At 42.7% G+C, this 20,028-nt stretch overlaps 1 protein-coding gene across 5 annotated transcripts; it reads right to left on the bottom strand.

The window, feature by feature from the left end:
- Positions 1-266: 266 nt before the first annotated feature.
- Positions 267-18,352, bottom strand: CYSLTR2 (cysteinyl leukotriene receptor 2). 5 transcript variants are annotated; one of them, XM_050950375.1, is made up of 4 exons: positions 17,935-18,352; positions 16,438-16,523; positions 11,397-11,535; positions 267-4,232 (listed from the first exon to the last, which is right to left on the bottom strand). In XM_050950375.1, exons 3-4 carry the CDS (start codon positions 11,528-11,530, stop codon positions 3,260-3,262), a joined length of 1,107 nt encoding a protein of 368 aa, XP_050806332.1. In that variant the 5' UTR covers positions 11,531-11,535; positions 16,438-16,523; positions 17,935-18,352; the 3' UTR covers positions 267-3,259. The 5 variants fall into 5 exon arrangements, with proteins under 5 accessions (XP_050806332.1, XP_050806341.1, XP_050806371.1 ...); XM_050950384.1 differs by lacking the exon at positions 17,935-18,352 and adding an exon at positions 16,649-16,709; XM_050950414.1 differs by lacking the exon at positions 11,397-11,535.
- Between the last annotated feature and the right edge of the window lie 1,676 nt (positions 18,353-20,028).

The raw sequence follows: 20,028 nt of genomic DNA, 5'->3' as shown, positions 1-20,028 counted from the left end.
TAAAAAATAAAAATAAAAATACCTCCAAAATGTCTCAATGTTTTGTTTTTACATTTTAGAAATGTTTCAATTGTTCAGTTCAATATGACTTTTCATTTCAAATTTTACTTCAATTTTTATTTTTTTAAAAGATTAAAAAAAATTAAAAAATGAAACAAAACATTTCATTTTGGGTTGAATGAAACATTTTGTTCAACTCTAAATGATTTTTTTTTTTTTTTACTTTTTCAGTTCACTGAAAAATGTTCATTTCAGGTTGACCCGAAACAATGTTTCCCCCTAATTTTTCCATTCATCCACCAAAATGATAAATCAGTAATCATAATGTGCTAGTTCAGAAACTAAGCCAGAGGTAGACTGTGAAAGGTTATAGCCAGAGATGGTACAGGGAAGCTGAGAAAGAGAGAGAATAAGAAAATCTTATATTTCTTATTCTAATAAAGTGCCCTGTTAGAAGAAAGTGACTCTTTGAATGATTTTTTTTATCATTTGCATATGAGAGAATCTAAGTTCTTCAACTCCTATTAGATTTTTTTTATCATATCTTTCGGGGAGGGGTGTCAGCATTTGGCCAATTAATATATTCTTTAAACTGTAAAAGTTTCCATTTTAAATATATAGGCCTTTTTTATAATACAGAAAAAGAGAATTTACACTGTAGGGCATGTGATGTAATTCTAGTGAGGCACTAGCATGCTTCCCATTTATGAAGACACGAGGCAAACACAGCTGCTCACAGGCATGCAAATATTCCCTTAGAATGTGTTATGCTATTTCGTGTGGCCACTCAACAAATATAGTTGTGACCACTCCCTTTCTGGGGATATGCAAATAAAAGATAAACATGAGGAGCAATATTTCCTTGTGCTCTAGCTCTAGCTTCTCCATTGTTAATGTACCAATCAGACTGCATCATACAGTCCCAGTCTGCCTCTTGGATAATGCTGGCTTGGAAAATTAGTTTTAGTCTGAAAATAGGTAGGTTTATTGTGATGATAAAGGACAAATTTCTCAAAGGTTGTAGAAAGCACATCAATCTGTTTGGAGTTACAGGTCATTTTTTTAAAAATTATCCAAATTTGAAATTTTGATTTGTCTATTATTTTTGTCCCCCTCTAGATTATAAAAGCTTAAAATTTTCCCTAGCGTTAGATCTTCTGGAACCTTTTGTGCTTGAAGAAAATAGGTTACAATTGAGCAAATACATCAACAATTTTTCTTGAGGGTGGTTTGAGGTCTCCGTGCTGCTCCACTGACATAAATGGGAGTGGTTTGATTTAACTAGAAATAAGATAAGGCACAATAAGTGTGGAAATATACTGGTATCTTGTGACCAGTTGCAACTTAGGGTCTTTCTATAGCAAAGAACAATTTTCTTCATCTCCCGTGAAAGAGACTTGTGCTTTTGAAAATAAAGGATGGAAGCTTTAGTCCTAATGATGTATGTAGGTGTGGCTTATTATGCAGCTGTGGTTACTGAATTCATTTTGCAACCAACATTCTATAAGGATGAGGTTGATCCTTCCTAAAACTCAAACAAACCCCAAAACACAGAAAAAGGAATAGCTTCATATTTACATGTTCTGAAAATTTTGATTAATGTTCCTGATCATTTTATTGATCAGCTTAATGAAATCCCATTGGTTTTTGTGACATTGTCATGCTTCTAAAAGCCATTTCTCTGTTGCTTCAACTTTTGTGGGAAGAGGACTGGTGTTGCTATGTGCTCTCTGTTGAGTGTATACTTGTTCCTGAGCCCAGGAGTTTAACCATGAGAAATATTTGTATTCAACCTGTGCAATAGTTTTCTCAATAAAAACATCACAGCAACAACCAGTAAAAGTTAATAAAAAAGTAGGCAAGTGCATAGCATATCCATATGTAAAGAATGTTTCTTTTATCCCCCTTTATGAACACACACAAGAACTGCAGCGTGACAGTGGGCATTTGGGGTAAAAACCCAGAGTGATTACTGGCAGAGGCAAATATTCAGATATTCTGTCCACTCAATTTATTGAATATTTCCCCACTTTATTCTACTGTAATTAGGTGTATAGCACCTTATAAAAGGGCCTTTTGATATGGAGACAGGAATCCTTTATACACAAGTCAAATTATTCACAAGGAACTTTAGAATTCAATTATACAAATGCCCAGTGAGTTCATGGATCCAATCCTGTAAACCTAGCCACAGAGCTTTCTCACCTACCTATTTTCAGACTAAAACAAATTTTCCAAGCCAGCATTATCCAAGGGGCAGACTAGGACTGTATAATGCAGTCTGATTGGTACATTAACAGTGGAGAGGCTAGAGCTGGAGCTCAAGTGCTCAAACCACTGAGCTATCCCTCCCCTCAAGCTATCTCAGTGGTAGTTATTGAAAATTATACTTTGCATTTCTATAATATCATCCATCCGAGTTTCTCCACACCCTTTTATCCTGGGGCAAGTAGCCCTTCAAAGCGAATCGAGGCTTAACTGGCCTACAATGGCCCCCTAAACCCCACCTGAGAGCAATTAGGTACTCTCAGTGGTGGCTTATTGGCCAGTTAGTGATGCAGCACCTGATCCCAATAAAAAGGATGCCTGAGCAGTCTAAAGATGCTCCCTGGATGAGAAAGGGAACAAAAAGGCATTACTAAAGAAAAGAGGCCTGAAATTAACAGTAATGCCTAGGGAGGGATCAGGGTATTGAAAAGCACTGAGACTATGCTCTGAGGGTTGGAGTAGCCAATGGATAGGCAACTTTGAGGGAGGGACCAGTAATCCCAGTTTTGAGGAACAGGTGGATCCAGAATGCAAGGAACTTGTGGGTGCTTTTGGGGAGAGAAAAGCAAGAGTTTGGAGATGACAAAACCACAGACCCAGTCTGTTTCCCAGTATTAAAGGTCTATTTTGTCAGTTTGTGTTACCAGTAAATGAAGTCCTCTGGAGTAGAGGGCTTCTTAAGGACAAAAGCCTCTTTTTGGCTGGTTTTTACTCAGTGGAAGAGAAATAGGCATAATCCCAGGGTGGGATCTTGGACCCCTTTACAACCGTTTATGAAGAAAATTCACACGGTGTTCTGAGATACTAGCCACTCTGAATAGCCCCACTTTGGAGATAGGGAAATGGAGGCACAGAGTTACGTGATTCACCCCAGGTCACATGGCAAGTCAGCGGCATACATTAAAAAACCCATGATCTTTCACCTCCAGTCCTGGGGTTTGATCATTAGAAAATACTCCCAATAAGGAATGTCCATTTGATTCTTCACCCTCTACCTTTTATATATACTTTTGAGTCTCTCTTTGAAGTTTTCTCCCGCAAAGTAATAGAGTACAGGATCTAGGCAACTATTCATTGCAGCAAGGGAATGAGTGATGACTGCCCCTTTAGCCAGCAAATTGCAACAGTTGGCCATAAAGGCCTTACACTTTTCCAGCAAGTAGACAGTTCTTAGTATGTGATATGGTAGGAAACAAAGCAGAAACATGAATAAAGTGATGACGATGGTTGACACTGCCTTCTTATGAGAAGCTCTTACCTTCGCTTTCGGAACCCTGGGCTTAAGCAAAGCTTTGATCACAAGCACATAGCAGCAAATTATTGTGCAAAATGGGAGGAGGAAGCCCACTGTCAGGACAACATGGTTCATCACAAGCAGCTTCTGTACAGTCTCTTCTTGGAGATCTAAGCACTTGCATGGGTAGTCCTTGCCGAAGCGTTCCTTGAACAGCAGCACGCTGCTAACTGTCATCACAAAACCCCATATCACCGCACATATGATTCTAGAATACTTGATGGTGGTTAGTTTCAAATGTTTGAAAGGATGAACAATAGCCACAAAACGAACAATGCTCAGCACAGTTAGAAAATAAATGCTACAGTACATATTGACATACAAGCTATAAGACACAATCCTGCAAAATATATCCCCAAATACCCATTGAGATTTCATCAAGTAGTAGGTGGCCCGGAAGGGTAAAGTCCACACAAACAGGAGGTCTGAAATAGCCAAGTTCAGCATGAAAACATTCACTGGAGTCTTTTTCCTGTAAAGCTTCAGGAAAACATATATGGAAAGGCCATTTCCAAAGATACTTAAGGCAAATATTGTGACATATATTGTGGGATAAACAGCATGCTTGAAGTCATCAATAGAACAGTTGTCCAAGTTTGACGTGTTGGTGGCGTTGTCATTTTGGCACATCTCTGAAACTAATTCAGTCACGTTTGAGTCTTCTGGCTTCCTGAAAATAAAAAAACTTGTTATGAAATTTACGCCGCATCATCCCTCAAGTCAGCATTGCAACCCTTTGACTGAAAGTTAAAAGCTGTAAATAGCAGTGGAAAAATAAAAGCTAGTTAAATTAATAACTATTCACCATGCCCCAGTGAATACAGATCAGTTAATGTTTGTACTGAACTTCAAAATGTGAAGCACTATATATGCTAAGTGTCATTGTTATTGCAGTTTATGGATAGTACCTGCTGTCTGGCAATACAAAAGCTAAAGTTTCAAGTAAAAGCTTCAAGTTTCAGTCTTCTAAAGGTGAGTGCAGTGCCAACAGCTGCAGCACCTGATGCAGTGCTTTTCTTTGATCATGCAAAATAAGCAAGTTATCACTGGTCATTCTGTGGATGGGAGATCTTGAGTCAGACTGGCAGATGCGACGTTGGTAATAGAGCTGATCAAAAATGGAATTTCTATCCCATTGAAAATTCTGGTATTTGGACATTTCACTCCAATTCAGGACAAAAGCAAAAGTCAATATCTAAACTTTTCTGTGGCATGAAAAGTTCCAAAACATTTCTATTTTTAAATCTCAAAATATTTTATTTTGTGTTGATGTTAATCTCTGTGTTCATCTGTACTGTCATGGTGTCTAATAGGCTTTGCAGTTCCAGGTCCATTATGACTACATTCTCTGCTATGAGGCTTAATTCCACAATGCACCACAATCTCCTGCTGTGGCCCCATGGGACTCACAAGATGCTCTGCAGTGATTCAACCACAGGGACAAAGACTGTGGTGCATGATGGAAGATGCAATCCAGCCAGGGAGCATGGTCTCTGTGGAAGATTCAGAACATGAGGGAGCCAGAACTATAACTCCTAGAAGGTAACACATCAGTTCAAGTACATGATGGGTTGACCCAAACCAAAGTGTTTTATGTAGAGATTTTCCTGGTAGAAGATTATGTTGAAGTTGGTATTTTTCCCCCATGGAAAATGGGATTTTGTCAATTTCCAACAGGAAAATATTTCACTTGAAGTTTGTCAACCAGTTTCTGTACTAACTTTTATGTAGTCCCTTATGTTTTACCACTTTTTCCTTCTAGTGAGCAGAGGTGTGTGTTCTAGCTATGGGAATTCCAGTAAAAATGGTCAGCCTCATTTTTATGCAATATATCCAAAACTTGTGTATTTTCAGTAACTGAGATTTTGCTGTCAAATGTCATGTTTAATCATTTTAAAAGTTTCTCCTGATTTTATGCCTCCTTCCCTTTCCTCCTTCCTATTACTTATATATCTTTATTCTGTATTTTTCACTGTCATAATGTGCACAGTGAACATGAAGTCCTGGCCTCATTCGCTTCTCCAAAGAATTAAATGCTCAGCTGCCATAAATCAGCCACTCACATGTGAACCGAATGGCTGTCCACAGCTGCACACTTTACAGTTCTGTAGAATTTTCTGATTAGGATTTGTACTGTACAAGTGCAGAGTGATTTTAATAGGTCATAATCCAATCAGATAAAAATCAGTGTTCACTGGAACACTAAAATGAATGGTTTCTCACTAAGAGCTATTTCCCTACTAAATTTCAGCTTCTCCTCCCCAGCCAGAGCAGTGTTTTTAAATAAATAAAAGCTACAGAATATTTTGGTTGGTTGATCAGTCATGGGGAAATGGGTCACTTTACTCTTACATATGTAAGATGGCTGAAGTATTTTTTCTCAGCATCTCCCGAAATACTCATCTTTGGGCAGATACCAAGTCTGGACAATTTTAATCCCCCATCCCCATCCCCGAAAAAAAAAACATCAGAAAATGACTGAAAAATAGGTGTTTTCATTTGTCCCACTGTAAACAGTGAAAATGGGTATGTTCTTGTTGATAGAGCACAAGACTCAGGGCATTACGAGGTCTGTTCCAAGCTCTGTAACTAACTTGCTGGGTGGCTCTGGAAAAGGAAGCTACTTCATTTAAGTATGTCTCAAATTATCAATCTGGAAATGAAAATAATATCTACCAACTCACAGGCAGTGGCAGGTTAAGACGTGATTGATCCTATGTACACTGGGATCCTGACCTAGGATAGCCAACACTTACCTGGCTCCTTGCACCCTGTAGCTGTTAGAACTGTGTGGATCACAGGCTCTTTCAGAAAAGCAGTTAAACTCACGCTTAGATCTCATTGAATTCAAAGGAACTTACACTCATGCTTAAGTGCTTTCCTCAGTTGGGCCTCAGGGAGCTGGACAACTGTACTCCATAGGCCTCAACTTTCAGAGACTGAATCCTAATAGAGAAATTCTTCTCTATTTAATTCCCCCCTAATGAGAAGAGAAGTGTTCTGGTAGAACTCCCTACTGAAAAGAAAGATAAATCCTATGGTATCAAAGGTATTTCAGGCAGTTCAATTTTTCCCCTCTGAAAAAACTCACCTGTATATGATGTCTGTCTGAATGGAATCAGGGACAGGATTTTCCCCCTTATGGGATTGCACGGATGGGCCTTCCCCTTCTACAGGGATAGAAACTAGCCCAAAATACTCCAAGTAGAGAAGTTTTATGGTTTATTTTGCTAAGATTAGAAGTATTTGCTTTACAAAAACAACCAGCCAACCATTCAACAACAGCAACGATAGAACTGGAGAGTTGCATTGACATACATATGGTTAGGAGCAGGGGTGGCTCCAGGCACCAGCATGCCAAGCGTGTGCCTGGGGTGGCAAGCCGCGAGGGGCACCCTGCTGGTCGTTGTGAGGGGGGTAGGCAGGCTGCCTTTGGTGGCTTGCCTGCAGGAGGTCCACCGGTCCTGCGATTTTGGCAGCAATTCGGTGGCGAGTATGCCGAAGCCGCGGAACTGGAGGACCTCCCGCAGGCATGCCCTGAGGCAGCCTGCCTGCCATGCTTGGGGTGGCAAAATACCTAAAGCCGCTCCTGGTTAGGAGGCACTCTCATGTAGCAATGCTTAGCTTTATCAGTATTAATGAATTAAGCCTGTGAAGTAAGATGGGGAAACAGAGGAATAGGGAGGTTAAGTACCTTGATGAAGGTCAAATAGCAAGTGAGTGCCCTGTGCTCAGAGCTATTGACAACCTGCTGTGGCATGATCCTGTCTGAGGTAACAGGGAGGATGAAATAAGCGAAGTTCAGATCATGGACCAATTGGGTTCCACAGTACTAAGGGGGGCCCTGAGCAGGCCTCAGGTGCTATAGGTAATGTGTGTCAGGAAAGCTCTTTAGTTTATGTGCTTTAGCTGAGAGCAACTACAAAAACTTGTTTGCATTGCTGAGCCCTCCTGTGCCAGCTGGCTTTTAGGATACTAGATAGTTGTCTGTAATAACAGAACCAGCTTGTAGGAACTGGCCGTGATTCTGCACTCTGGCTCACCTAATTATCTGATGCTTTTAAGTGTCAAAGAAAGCCTCAGGGACAAATACTAGTGCAGATTAGGGTTTATGCACATTATGGGACATTCTCCTTCCTTAAATCTCAATCCAACTCTCACTGAAGTCATTCCATTGTCACAAGAATCTTTCCTTTGATTTCAATGAGAGCTGAACCCAATCCTTAATAATTATTCCAGTAAACTCTGGATGAACTCACAGTCATATCACTAAAGCATTTCTGAAATAAATATGGGATATACAAACCCAACACCGGAGAGCAAGGATTTAAGAATCAGCTCTGGGCCCACGCAGCCCCACCTGAAGGCATGGCTTTTAAAAGGGAAGCAGAGCAGTTCGGAGGTAGGCAGTGGATGGCTGATCTGAGGAGAAAGTACTACCCACAAGCTCATTGCCCAGGACTTGACAATGTAACCCTGTGCACACCCACAAAAAAGAAGCAGGGAATGGAGTGTGAGGGTCAGAACCTTGACTGAGTGATTTACTCTGGGAAGCTGAAGGAGACTGGGGTAGGAAGTGGTCTGGGGAGAAGGGGCAGTGGCTTGCCACCACAGGCTGCCCATCATTGCACCCAGGACTGAAGCACAGTGAAGAAGATGGACCTGGGTTCCTCTACCCACTTTGAGTGGACAATACAAGGAGAAGAGCCTTCACCTCTGGCGAGAGGCCAGCTGGAAAAGATTGGCTGTTCAAGGACCTAGCTCTCAAAGCCCTTCTGCTATAGGGGAGAACTGGAAACTCTAGGGATGAGGGTTCTGAAGGACAGGAATGTGCTTCAATGGGGAGATGTTCTGCCAACCACCACCTGACCACTAGGCAGCACTGCTGGTGGTTGTACATCTTCTATGCAGGGACCTCTCTTACCTGCTTTTTAATTCTTTAGACTTAGATGCATAAAGATGTCTACACAAGGCTCTAGGCACCTTGAAAAGTTATTAAAAATACAGTGTGACAGACCCAGGCCAGTGGGGTGCAGGAGTCTGGTAGAGGGTAAATATACCTGTCACTGGGTGAGTAGTTTTCTGTTCCCTGAGTGACCAGAGCAGGGGCTGCACTAGAGTAGTCAGGAACTTGCTAGAACCAATTAAGGCAGACAGGTTGATTAGAACACCTGCAGCCCATCAAGGCAGGCTAATCAGGGCACCTGGGTTTTAAAAGGAGCTCTCTCCAGTCAGATGGGGGAGGAGCCAGAGGAGAGGAAGTGTGTGAGAGGAGCTGGGAGTGAGAGACACAAGGAGCTGAAACTGAAAGGGTGTGCTGCTGGAGGACTAAGGAGTACAAGTGTTATCAGACACCAGGAGATAGGTCCTGTGGTGAGGATAAGAAGGTGTTTGGAGGAGGCCTTGGGGAAGTAGCCCAGGGAGGTGTAGTTGTCACACAGCTGTTTCAAGAGGCACTATAGACAGCTGCAAATCCATACGGCCCTGGGCTGGAACCTGGAGTAGAGGGTGGGCCTGGGTTCCCCCCAAACCTCTCAACTCCTGATCAGACACAGGAGGAGTTGATCCAGACTGTGGGGGAGATCACTGAGGTGAGCAAATCTGCCAATAAGCGCAGGACCCACCAAGGTAGAGGAGGAACTTTGTCACAACAGATTCTGATTCTGCTATGATCACATCAATGTAACTCACTTGATTTCATCATAGTTATTAGAATTAACTGAAAAATGACATTTCTTTTCCTAAATAAATAAACCTTAAGGTTTCCTGAAGTTTTGTTCTGAACTGGGGCAAAACCTCAAAGTTTCTTGCAGAATGGAAATACCAAAACATTTTGACTTGTAACAGAAAGTGCCCTAGTGGCTATTTTGATATTAATTAGTCATTCCATGCAGGAAAGGGAAGAGAGAGGGAGCTGTCTTTAAAATCTTTCACATACCTGAAAGCAACCATGGGTAGGGCCCTACCAAATTCATAGTCCATTTTGGTAAATTTCACTGTCATAGCATTTTTTAAAAAATCTTGAATGTCACAATTTTAGATATTTAAATATTATATTTCATGGTGTTTCAACTATGGGGGTCCTGACCCAAAACAGGGTCAGGTGGGTGGGTGGGGTCACACAATTATTGTAGGGGGATTGCATTATTGCCACCCTTACTTCTGTGTTGCCTTTAGAGCTGGGCAGCAGGAAAGTGATGGCTGTTTGCCAGGAACCCAGCTCTGAAAGCAGTGCCACTGCCAGCAATAACAGAGAAGTAAAGGTGGCAGTACCATACCATGCCACCCTTACTTCCCCGCTGCTGCTGGCAGCGGTGCTTCCTTCAGAGCTGGGTGGCCAGAGAGCTGCGGTTACTGGCTGGGCACCCAGCTCTGAAGGCAGTGCCGCCAGCAGCAGCAGAAAAAAGGGTGGCAATACCACAGCCACCTACAATAGCCAGATTTCATGGGGAGACCAGATTTCAGTCTGTGACATGTTTTTCCATGGCTATGTATTTGGTAGGCCCCTAGTAATAAGGTAGGAACGGGATGAAGGTCAGATGGGAAGGACAAGTGGGGAGAAGGAGGGATCCTACTGATGCTCCTGAAGGCACTGCCAGTGCACCATAGGGTGTGAGCACTTCACTGTGGTGGCAGGGCAGCTGAATGTGGCTGTCTGGCACCACTATGACAGTGACTGCTTGGTGTACTAGGAATGGAAATCAGGGACCACAGCTTTTAGTCCCATGTCAGGTGGCAGCACCTGGGAGGTGCAGGGGGTGAAACCCAACCCCCTCCCACCCATTGCTGCTAGCCCCATGCTGTTCTGCACCAGAGTTGGGCCACTGCCCCAGCACCAGCTCCCTTGCTAGTGCAGCCCACACACCTCACTTGGCTCCTATTTTGGAGGAGTGGGACTGGGCATGACTGGGCCTGCAAGCAGCAAGGGAGCAGGTGGCTGAGCTGCTCTCCACTGCAGCCTGGGACTGGCAGCAGTTCTAGTCTGAGGCCAGACTGAGCAGCTGTGGCACAGAAGCAGGTAGAGGATGCCCAAGATCACCTTCATGCCCAGTTAGAGAAGGAGTTCTTCCAGTGGCAGGCTGGGGCCATCACCCTGATTCTGTCCATCCTGCCTCCAGACCCATAGAATGAGCAAGGGGAATAAAGGAGCCCTCAAACTTTTATCCATTAGTTATTAGCTTTGTTACAGTGCTGTTACTTGAGGAGCAGAGCCATAACATTACTGCCCAATGCTGGGCCCCAGCAACCACACACATATGTTATAGTAGGCACCTACTACACCACCATCATGCTATGCAATTCCTCAGCCTCCTGCCTTGAGGGTTGGGGTGGGGGGTCTCCTCGAGGACTTCTTTGTTATGCACCTAAAGATATTCTAAAGTCATTGTTCTGGAATGATTTACTCATTTCCTAACAAATGTTGTTTTATTTAGGAAAGCGTTTTCCATAACTACAAACGGGAACTTTTATCATCCCTAACTTTTACTCCTTTCCCTGTGGACGTTGGGAAGGTTTGTGTGCTCCAGTAACACAGAGCTATGCCTGTGGGAGTTTTGGCTCCTGGGAGGGTTACTGAAGCCAGAAGGTCAAAGTGTAAGGTGCAGACAAGCAGTCCACTGGCCCTCCACATTGGGGCTTGGGCAGTAGGTCAATAACCTATCCTCATGCTAGAGTTAAGTTACAGAAATGCATTAAGGTAGCCATTCCAGCAAACAGCATAACTTCTAGTATTGATTTGTGGACTTGCTTACAGTTATAGTAGAACTGATCCAAATTCATCCCAGTATTCCCCCTTAAGATCCATGCAAATGCCACATGCACACATTCCACCCACCTACAGTGTGGCTTCCACACTGAAGCCAGAGCTAGACCAATGTGAGGGGAATTATGAAAAGCTACATGTGGATTTATTCTGTGAATGTGGAACAGTAAAACCAAGTGTCCTCCAAAACTTGTTGCTATTTTCATAGTACCTGGGAAGAAAAAAATTGCATAAGTGGAGAGAAAAGCTTGTTTCCTCATAACACCACCTCTCCAGTCCCAGCAAATTAAAAACTCAGCAGAGCAGACTTTAGCTACCTCCATCAATCTGTTTTTCAAATGCCATATTCTTTCCTCCTCATTCTCTGCTCTCAGGAAGGAACCACTGAATCAGGGAGTTTAGATATGTTATCACCCAGCAGCACTCTCCCCTGATGCCTTGAAGATGGCAATTTACCAGAAGAGTAGTCAGCATGACTTGCACTGGTGATTCTCCAGTGATGTCATCCCATTCCTGGAAGTAGATATGCATGCATCTCAGTTCTCTCCCCTCAGCAGGCACAGTGAGGGAATTACTTGGCTGATTCTTGTGTCATCCTCACTGACTAATTGTGAGGTCAGTGTGCCATAGGATGTCACAGGATGTCTGTGCTGTGTAACACTGACAGACCCTGGTCGTCAGGACTGAACCTGGGACTTCTGAAGCTAAATGCATGAGCCTCTATTGCAGGAGCTAAAAGCCACATGGTCCTTAGCTAAGGCTGTAGCAGACTCATTAATCTCTAAGTGATTTCGGTGCCTCTCGAGGGGACAGAGCACCACACCCAGGAAGTATGTGGGTTACACTTGCCTCTACTTTATGGATGCAGAATGCTTGCAGGCTGCCCGTAGAGCCGTTCCAGCATGTAAAAGGGAGTGTTCTAACTGGTGGATGACAGTTTGAGTGACTCCTGCTGGTCTTTAAGGTTGTGGCACACTGCATAGGACTGTCTGAAGTGACCATATAGCTTATTGGCCACTGAGACAGTCCCTGCAACTCTGCATCCCTCCTCCAAAATTTCCCTCTATCAGATTGAAGCAGCAAGTGAGGCAAGGGACATACTGGAAGTCACCATCCTACACCACACAATTTACTCTGTAGTTCATTGCCACAGACACAGCAAAGAAGTTGGGGGGCCTTAGTAGGGTGACCAGATAGCAAGTGTGAAAAATCGGGACAGGGTGAGGGAGTAATTGGCACCTATTTAAGAAAAAGCCCCAAATATTGGGACTGTCCTTATAAAATTGGGAATCTGGTCACCCTAGGCCTTAGCCACCCCTCTATGACAGCACACATGGGCAGTAGGTATTATAGGCTGGGGGAGGCTGAGCCGCCCCAAACAAGCAACTGTGGCCCTGCCTATGCTCTGCCCCCAAGGCCCATTCCAGCTACTTCCCACTCTATGGCTCTTCCCCCTGTGCTGTGGCCCTGGCGCTTGGGGGCTGGGAAGTACTAGCCTGGAGACAGGGCCAGCAGCTGAGGAGGGCCTTTGGGCTGGGGGTGTGCAGAAGGGGCAGGGCCGCAGGTGGACGGGGTGGACTTAGGGGCTAGCCTCCCCGAGCCAGCGATTCATGTGCCACCCATGACAGCACAGCACATCCAAGATGTTCCAGAAGGTGTGCTGTTTTTCAAACCCAGACACCCAAAGCATGGCATGCTGTTGAGTGAGGGTATATGTACCAATGCTGCTGCTAGACTTCCTGCTGCCGCTGCTCACCCAGCAGGCCATAACAGCCATGTAGGAAGTCATCTGACCTCTGGTCCACATGTCAGTGTTCTGCTGCACTTGCCCACCTAGGCTATACTATTCTGTACTTCTCATAGCAGCACACAGATCTGGCATTTCCTTTTTTGCCAGGAAGGGCAGCTAGGGATCTGCCACCTGGGGGCAGCTGCAGCCACAAAGTGTCTGAAGCCATCTCCCTCCACACGGGTGAAAGGAAGAATGTCCACAGCCAGCATCCTTGCTTACTGTGGTCAGGTTTCACAGTCACAGGGTGGTTGCATTCATGTTTTAGCCCCCTCTGAATACACTCCACTAAGTACTGTTGAGGAATGCTGCTGGACTTAGCTGACAAAGTCATAGAAAATATCGGTGGTGTCACAGTCAGCCTCTGCTCTGGAGTTTGCTGCTGTTTGCTTTTCTGTAAGCTCTGAGCTAAGTGGTTGCATCATGTGCACTCTTTGATTGTGCTTGATGGATTTTAACCATCCCTGATATCCCCATCCTTTCGGGGTCACGCCCAGACTCATCCTCCATTTTCAGGAGTTAGCAAATGACACTGGTACTGTCAGGGGATTGGGGGGCGGGACTGTAGATAGTAGTGACTTTTGCTGCTGAGAGAAATGCAGCATGGGAGCACTGCCTTCCACTTAGAGTTCCCATCAAAACCATGCGCAGCAGAGATGGAGGCAGTGACCTTCCTCCCACCTGGGAGTGTGAGTACCAGCATCAACCACATCTATTCCAGAAGCAGCATAGTGGAACAAGGTTTCAGAGGATGCTGATGGTCTCTGGCCAGTGCCCTGCTGCTGAGGCTTAGCCTCATGTGGTGCTGGACTAACTGGAAATGCACCATTCTCCCCCTCCTCACCTCCACTTGCACCCGGAGTGGTTGACTGTGCCCCACAGAAATAGTCCTCTTCAGAGTTGTCTACCTCAGGCAAATTGTGTTTTTTTGATTCCCCTACCATCACTTGTGGCTGTTCATGCTGCATACAATTTCTGGAAGATTGCTTTCTTTTTCACACCCTGAAGTGCTCCACGGAAGACACAACTTTGCAAGCTTCAAGCAGACATCTCCCAGATCCACTAACACAGCTCTCAGACTACTCAGCAGCGTCAGAAAAAAATCCTCTCTCTTTTTGGGGACAGACAATTACTGCATATAGTCCCTCTTTTCATCTTGCAAAACAGAGGGGACAGGGAAATGCAGCCAGGCTTTCTGTGGGTGATGTGCAATCAATAATTACTCCATCATGCAGCAGTAGAGCCACCACAGATATAGGGCTCAGAGAAAAAAAAAAAGAGTACCTGTAACCTGCTGTGCTGGGGAATCCTCCCAAAAAGCCACTGATGCAAAGAGAACTAGTCTGCTCTCTCTGCTTGCAGACACAGTCATGAACAAACTCCTCAGTCATGAGGGGTAAGTGGCTAAACCAGGGGTATGGAACCTATGGCACATGTGCCAAAGGCGGCATGCAAGTTGATTTTCAGTGGCACTCACACTGCCCGGGTCCTGGCCAGTGGCCCGGAGGGCTCTGCATTTTAATTTAATTTTAAATGAAGCTTCTTAAACTTTTTAAAAACCTTATTTACTTTACATACAACAATAGTTTAGTTATATATTATAGACTTACAGAAAGAGACCTTCTAAAAACATTAAAATGTATTACTGGCACGTGAAACCTTAAATTAGAGTGAATAAATGAAGACTTGGCACACCACTTCTGAAAGGTTGCCAATTCCTGGGCTAACTGTACTGATGCGCTCTCAGCCATTCATCATGTTACAGGCTACAGGAAAACCCTGAATGAAACCATAAATTTGAAATAAAAACAAACCAAGATTTTCTGTCAAAAGATTTTGGTAAAATAGTCACAATTTTGCAAAATTTCAGGGTTCTCTAAATTGCATTTTTTTTAAGTGAAAATATGTTTTGCCACAATCTTTTCAACTAGCTTTAGTGGTTATTCCTTATTTACACTGATATTAATGAGACCAGAATTAGTGTAAACAAAAACACAAATCAATGGCAGATCCCACTTACCACACACACAAATTAGGCAAAGAAACTAAAACAACTCTTTCTCAGACTTCAGCTATTCACAAGCCCCTATTCAAGTAGGTAAGTAGATCTTAAAACATCTGATAAAATAACTATCAATATTAAGACTTCTGTACTTTATAGAAAATAACTTCACACCATGTTTTAATAGAAATGAACACTCCTGGATAGGGTATGTTACAGTGGTATGCATATTACATGTGTAAATATAAAGTTTTCTGGTCTGATTTTCAGAGGTGCAGAGCACCAACAGTTCCAACTCAAATCAATGGGAGCTGCTTACAAAGTAGGATCAATTTTTCAGAAGTACAGTGTGCACATTGCTAAATGAATTTCTCGCCATGAAATATGAAGTACAGATGCTCTGCTGTTTAGTCAAAATATATTTTGTCTGAATAAGATCTGCTCTAGTGTGAGTTCTCAGAACTATCAGAATAGCAATGCCAAGTACTTAGGCAAGGTCATCACTCGGGAGTGTGAAAAAAAACCCACCCCTTTGAACGACAAAAGTTTTAACAACAAAAAGTACCGGTGTGGACAGTGCTTCATCAGTAGTAGAGCTCTCTCCTGGCGACAAAGAGCGACTATGCTGTGTACCTTACAACGGCATGGCTATATCAGCACAGCTGCACAATTGTAAGATGGGCAGTGAGGACATAGCCTAATTAATGTTATATAACTTGCATTAGCCATTGCCTTGTCAGAAAACCCAATGTAATAACATTAAATGGCCAACCAAGTCACAATTCACTGGAATACTACGTATCTTTTCAGGATCAGAACTATGAAAACATTACTCATTTATATTTCATTTGTAATTAACATTGTACTGAATTAAATTGGACATTTGTCAAGACATGATTGACATTTTATTCACTCTTCCCATACACATGCATATACGCACACAAACACAATCCCCACCCTCCTAAAGATTACAGTTGACAAAAATCTACAGTTGGCTGCTAGTACAAAGCAAAGGAAATTCACTTTGTCGACTCTGCCATTAGTTTATTATCTTTCATCTTCCAAAATATTTTTTAATTACAAAATCTTACATGGATATCCCTTCTCAAGAAAAACACCCTAGACTAGCTTTAGCATAGATGAATTGAGTAGATGCTTAATTTTTCTAGCAACTACAAAACTTGATGCAAGAAACAAGTCATAACTAAAATTCCTCCTACTCTTATTTTGAATAGTCTTAATCTACTTTTAAGGAAAAGACTAAAGTGTGTATATATATATATATATATATATATATAAAAATATATTTAACTTCGTCCTACCTCAGTTCTTATTCCTTTCAGTTAATTCAGTAAGACACTTCCTTCTTCTGCTTTTAGCTATCCAAAACTTGCAGCTTGCTAGCTTGCTAGTGGGGGTAAAAAACAAATATTACGCAAAACCAATAGCAAGAAAGAGGAAGTAAGCATAATAGCACAGCTTTTATTTTCTTAAGGGTATTTTGTCAATTTAAGAATTGGTATTTGTTCTCACATTGCATTCCATCTCATCTTCCGCACAAACTGCCAAAAAAGGCTCTGCTGTTCAGCAACTCACAGCCACTCACATTTCTAAATATGGGCTTTCAGTAAACAACTTGTGTGAAATATTAGATTGGCAGTAATTGTAAACAGTTTTCAGAAAATGTAATACTTAGATGAGTATTTTAGTGCAGTCTGTATTAGAGACGGTTTTCAAATCTTTTGACTGTTAACAGAACGGGATGTCCTCTACTAGTGTTAGCAATACTGAGAGCCCTAATGTAGATGGCCTGTCTGTTGCCACTGGCACCATGTCATCTAACTTGGCTTACAGTTCTAGTCTAGCATTATCAAAGGTGCCATAGGGAGTGGGGTGCCCAATTGCCATTGAATTTCAATGGGATATGGGCACCTAACTCTGTTAGGCTCCTTTTAAATCTCAGTGCTGTATATAGGGTTGCCAAAAGTCCTTTAGTACAAGGGATATCCTTGATTTTTTCATCTCTGTACAACGAGATTGGGGGTTGCTGACTGCCGCAAAAAGCAGCAAGAAATACCTCTGGCGAATGTAAAGGAGTACTGCTTATTATTATTAACAATGACAAGATCAGGAAGACGGGGGTTGTGTGCTAACAAACAGTCCCTTATATTTGAAATACAACGTTGGCAATCTTAGGTGTGGCCCAGTCCACTGTTACCTGGTACAACAGTTGTTGATTCTCGTTTACTAAGGCTCCTTTACAGCGCTCTGGCACCAGAAGTGGGCCTTAGAGTGGACAGGAGTGGCCCTTGGAGAACTGCCTGTGCAGTGGCCCTGTGAACACAGTTCACAGATCTCCATGTAAGGGTGGGATTTGGGGACATAACTAGAAATTCTCTACTTCCAAGGCCCCATGGAAGCAGTATGTAAGTTGGAGCAGCTCTGAAACGCTCCAAATCACTCCTAGGGTTGCCAACTCTCCAGGATTGTCCCAGAGTCTACAGGAATTAAAGCTTAATCTTTAATTAAAGGTTGTCATGTAAGGAAACCTCCAGGAATACATCCAATCGGGTTCCCAACCCTCCAGGACTGGCCTGGAATTGGAATTGATCTCCCAGTGACTGTTGAAAGCAGTTTGGGAGATTTTTATAGGATATTTTAAGAAAATGACATTATGTCATGTTGGGGGGGAGGGGCAGAAATCTCCCAGAATAACTTCAGTCAGAGTTGGCAACGCTAACGTTCAACCAAAACTGGTAACCCTAGTCACTCCAGGTTTGGGCGGGCTCCTTCATGGCCCCATGTCACAGGTCACTTACCTGCCAACATAGCCTCTCATGGCCAGGCATGGTGTTGCAGTGGCTCCAACTCAGTTTCCCCCACCAGACAGCAGTCTGTCCCTGTGACAGTCAGCTTCTTCTCACAGGTCATTTATAATCTCACCCCTCCTCAAGCAATAAAGAGTAATCACACAGGGCAAAAGTCCAGTTACCCTGTATCAGGTCATCAGTCCCAGGCTGAGTTTTATAGTCCTTGCCACCTTTTCCTCAGAGAGGCTTTCATATCCCTTTCTCTCAGGAGGGTAGGAGAACACACACCTGCCTTCCCTTCTGGCAGAATCCCAGGAATTCTGTGTTGAAGAAGCTAAAACCTGCTCCTTACAATTCCTTCTTGCTTCCCTGGGCTGCTTTCTATCTCCACCTGTCCACAGGTGCCTTTCCCAGGACTACTTCCTCCAGTACTTCTTGTGCAGCTTCCTACCAATCTGCTGCTGAGAAAACTCCCTTCACCAGTTCTCAGCCTACCTGAGAGCTGTTTTTTCATGCAGCCTTCTTATCTCAGCACTCAATAGCCCAGCAATTAGCAGCAGCAGAGGAGGTGGCTATCTGTTTACTCTGTAGTGGCTGTGGCAGGATGGTGTCTACCACGCCCCAGAATACAGAGAATGCAATGTGTTTAAGCCACAAGTGCAGGAATGGAATAAGTGAGAATCAGGCCTCTTGTGTGTTGTGCATATTACCAGTGCAAAGTGTGTTAAAATGTTACCAACTCCACCTTGTAAATAACTATACAAGGTGCAGGGCAGCTGTGAATTGGGTCCATAATGGTCAAAACACTGGAATTGACCTACAAAATTGCAGTAAAATACACAAACTCAGCAAACTGAAATTTTTTTTATTTGATCAAATTTAATTTTAATGAGCATTTTTGGGGATGTCTTCATTACACTATGTCTTTGCTGCCTAGATAGTTTACATTGTTTATCTGTGTCCACTTTCTTTATACCGCCTCAATAGCTTTCATGCTATTGAAGGTGATACAAATCGCCCCTTTGTGACTTTTCTTTTAAACCAGAATAGTTATATTAGTAAATCCCTAGTAAAGATGCAGTTATACCAGTATAAAGGTGCTTTTTATCAGTATAATTTATTCCCCTTCCTGAACGGGAATAGTTATACTGGTATAAAGCATGTTTATACCAGAATACCTTCACGCACAGTGGGGATGTATTAATATAAATATTAAGTTTAAAAAAATCACACCCCCACCCACAATAGTCATACTGCTACAAAAACTTGTGTAGACCAAGCCTTAGAATCGCCCTCAATTAGATTGTGTGAGCAGCACATGTGAGCATCAGCCCTGTTACGCCAGGCAGAGAGAATAAATGCATTGTGCAGTCACAAAGATGGGAAAGTGGCTTCTTCAGCTGTGCTTAGAAATAAATAAATCTTAGTGGATGCCTACTGAGCATGCTCTGAAGCATTATAACCAACTGATAAATCATAATTTCATTATCCTTCCAGTTGTTTATTAAATTTAGTTGTGGATGTACTCCAAAAATAACCAGTTTAAATGACAAATTTCAAAGTTCAGCTGTTTCTAATTTGAGTTAACTAAGTGGTGCTGGAAAGTATTACAAAAATATACAGAGGAAAGCATGCCTTTTTTTTATCAGCTTTGCAGAACGCAGAAAGCGTTGGAGATGATTTTCCTCAAACTGTCAACAAAATTCATCACCTTCTGATGAGCCCAAATATAGCATAAATTCAAACCAAAAGGAAAATTTTACAGGAAGTTATGAGTGAGTGGAAATACAACTTTAGAAGTACAACTGTTTTGCAACATTGACCCTCCATGGTATTGGTAACCCTTAAAAGCCATTAAAGTCAACAGAAAGTTTTTTGTACTTTCTATAGTATGATCAGATCCTTAACACTGAACAGATTGACTATTTGTCTTTTTATATTTCAAACACTCTTTAAGGCCCTCATCTAAAGCTCCCTGAAGTCCATGGAAAGATTCCCATTAACTTCAGTGGGCTTTAGATCACAGCTTAAATAAGATTGTCTCAAGAACTGATCCTTATAAAAAAAAGAATGTTTTTAACTAACTGAAAGCATATCAGTCTG

Source organism: Gopherus flavomarginatus, chromosome 1, assembly GCF_025201925.1.
Source record: "Gopherus flavomarginatus isolate rGopFla2 chromosome 1, rGopFla2.mat.asm, whole genome shotgun sequence".
Classification (NCBI taxonomy): Eukaryota; Metazoa; Chordata; order Testudines; family Testudinidae; genus Gopherus; species Gopherus flavomarginatus.
This window is presented reverse-complemented; position numbering and strand designations above follow the sequence as displayed.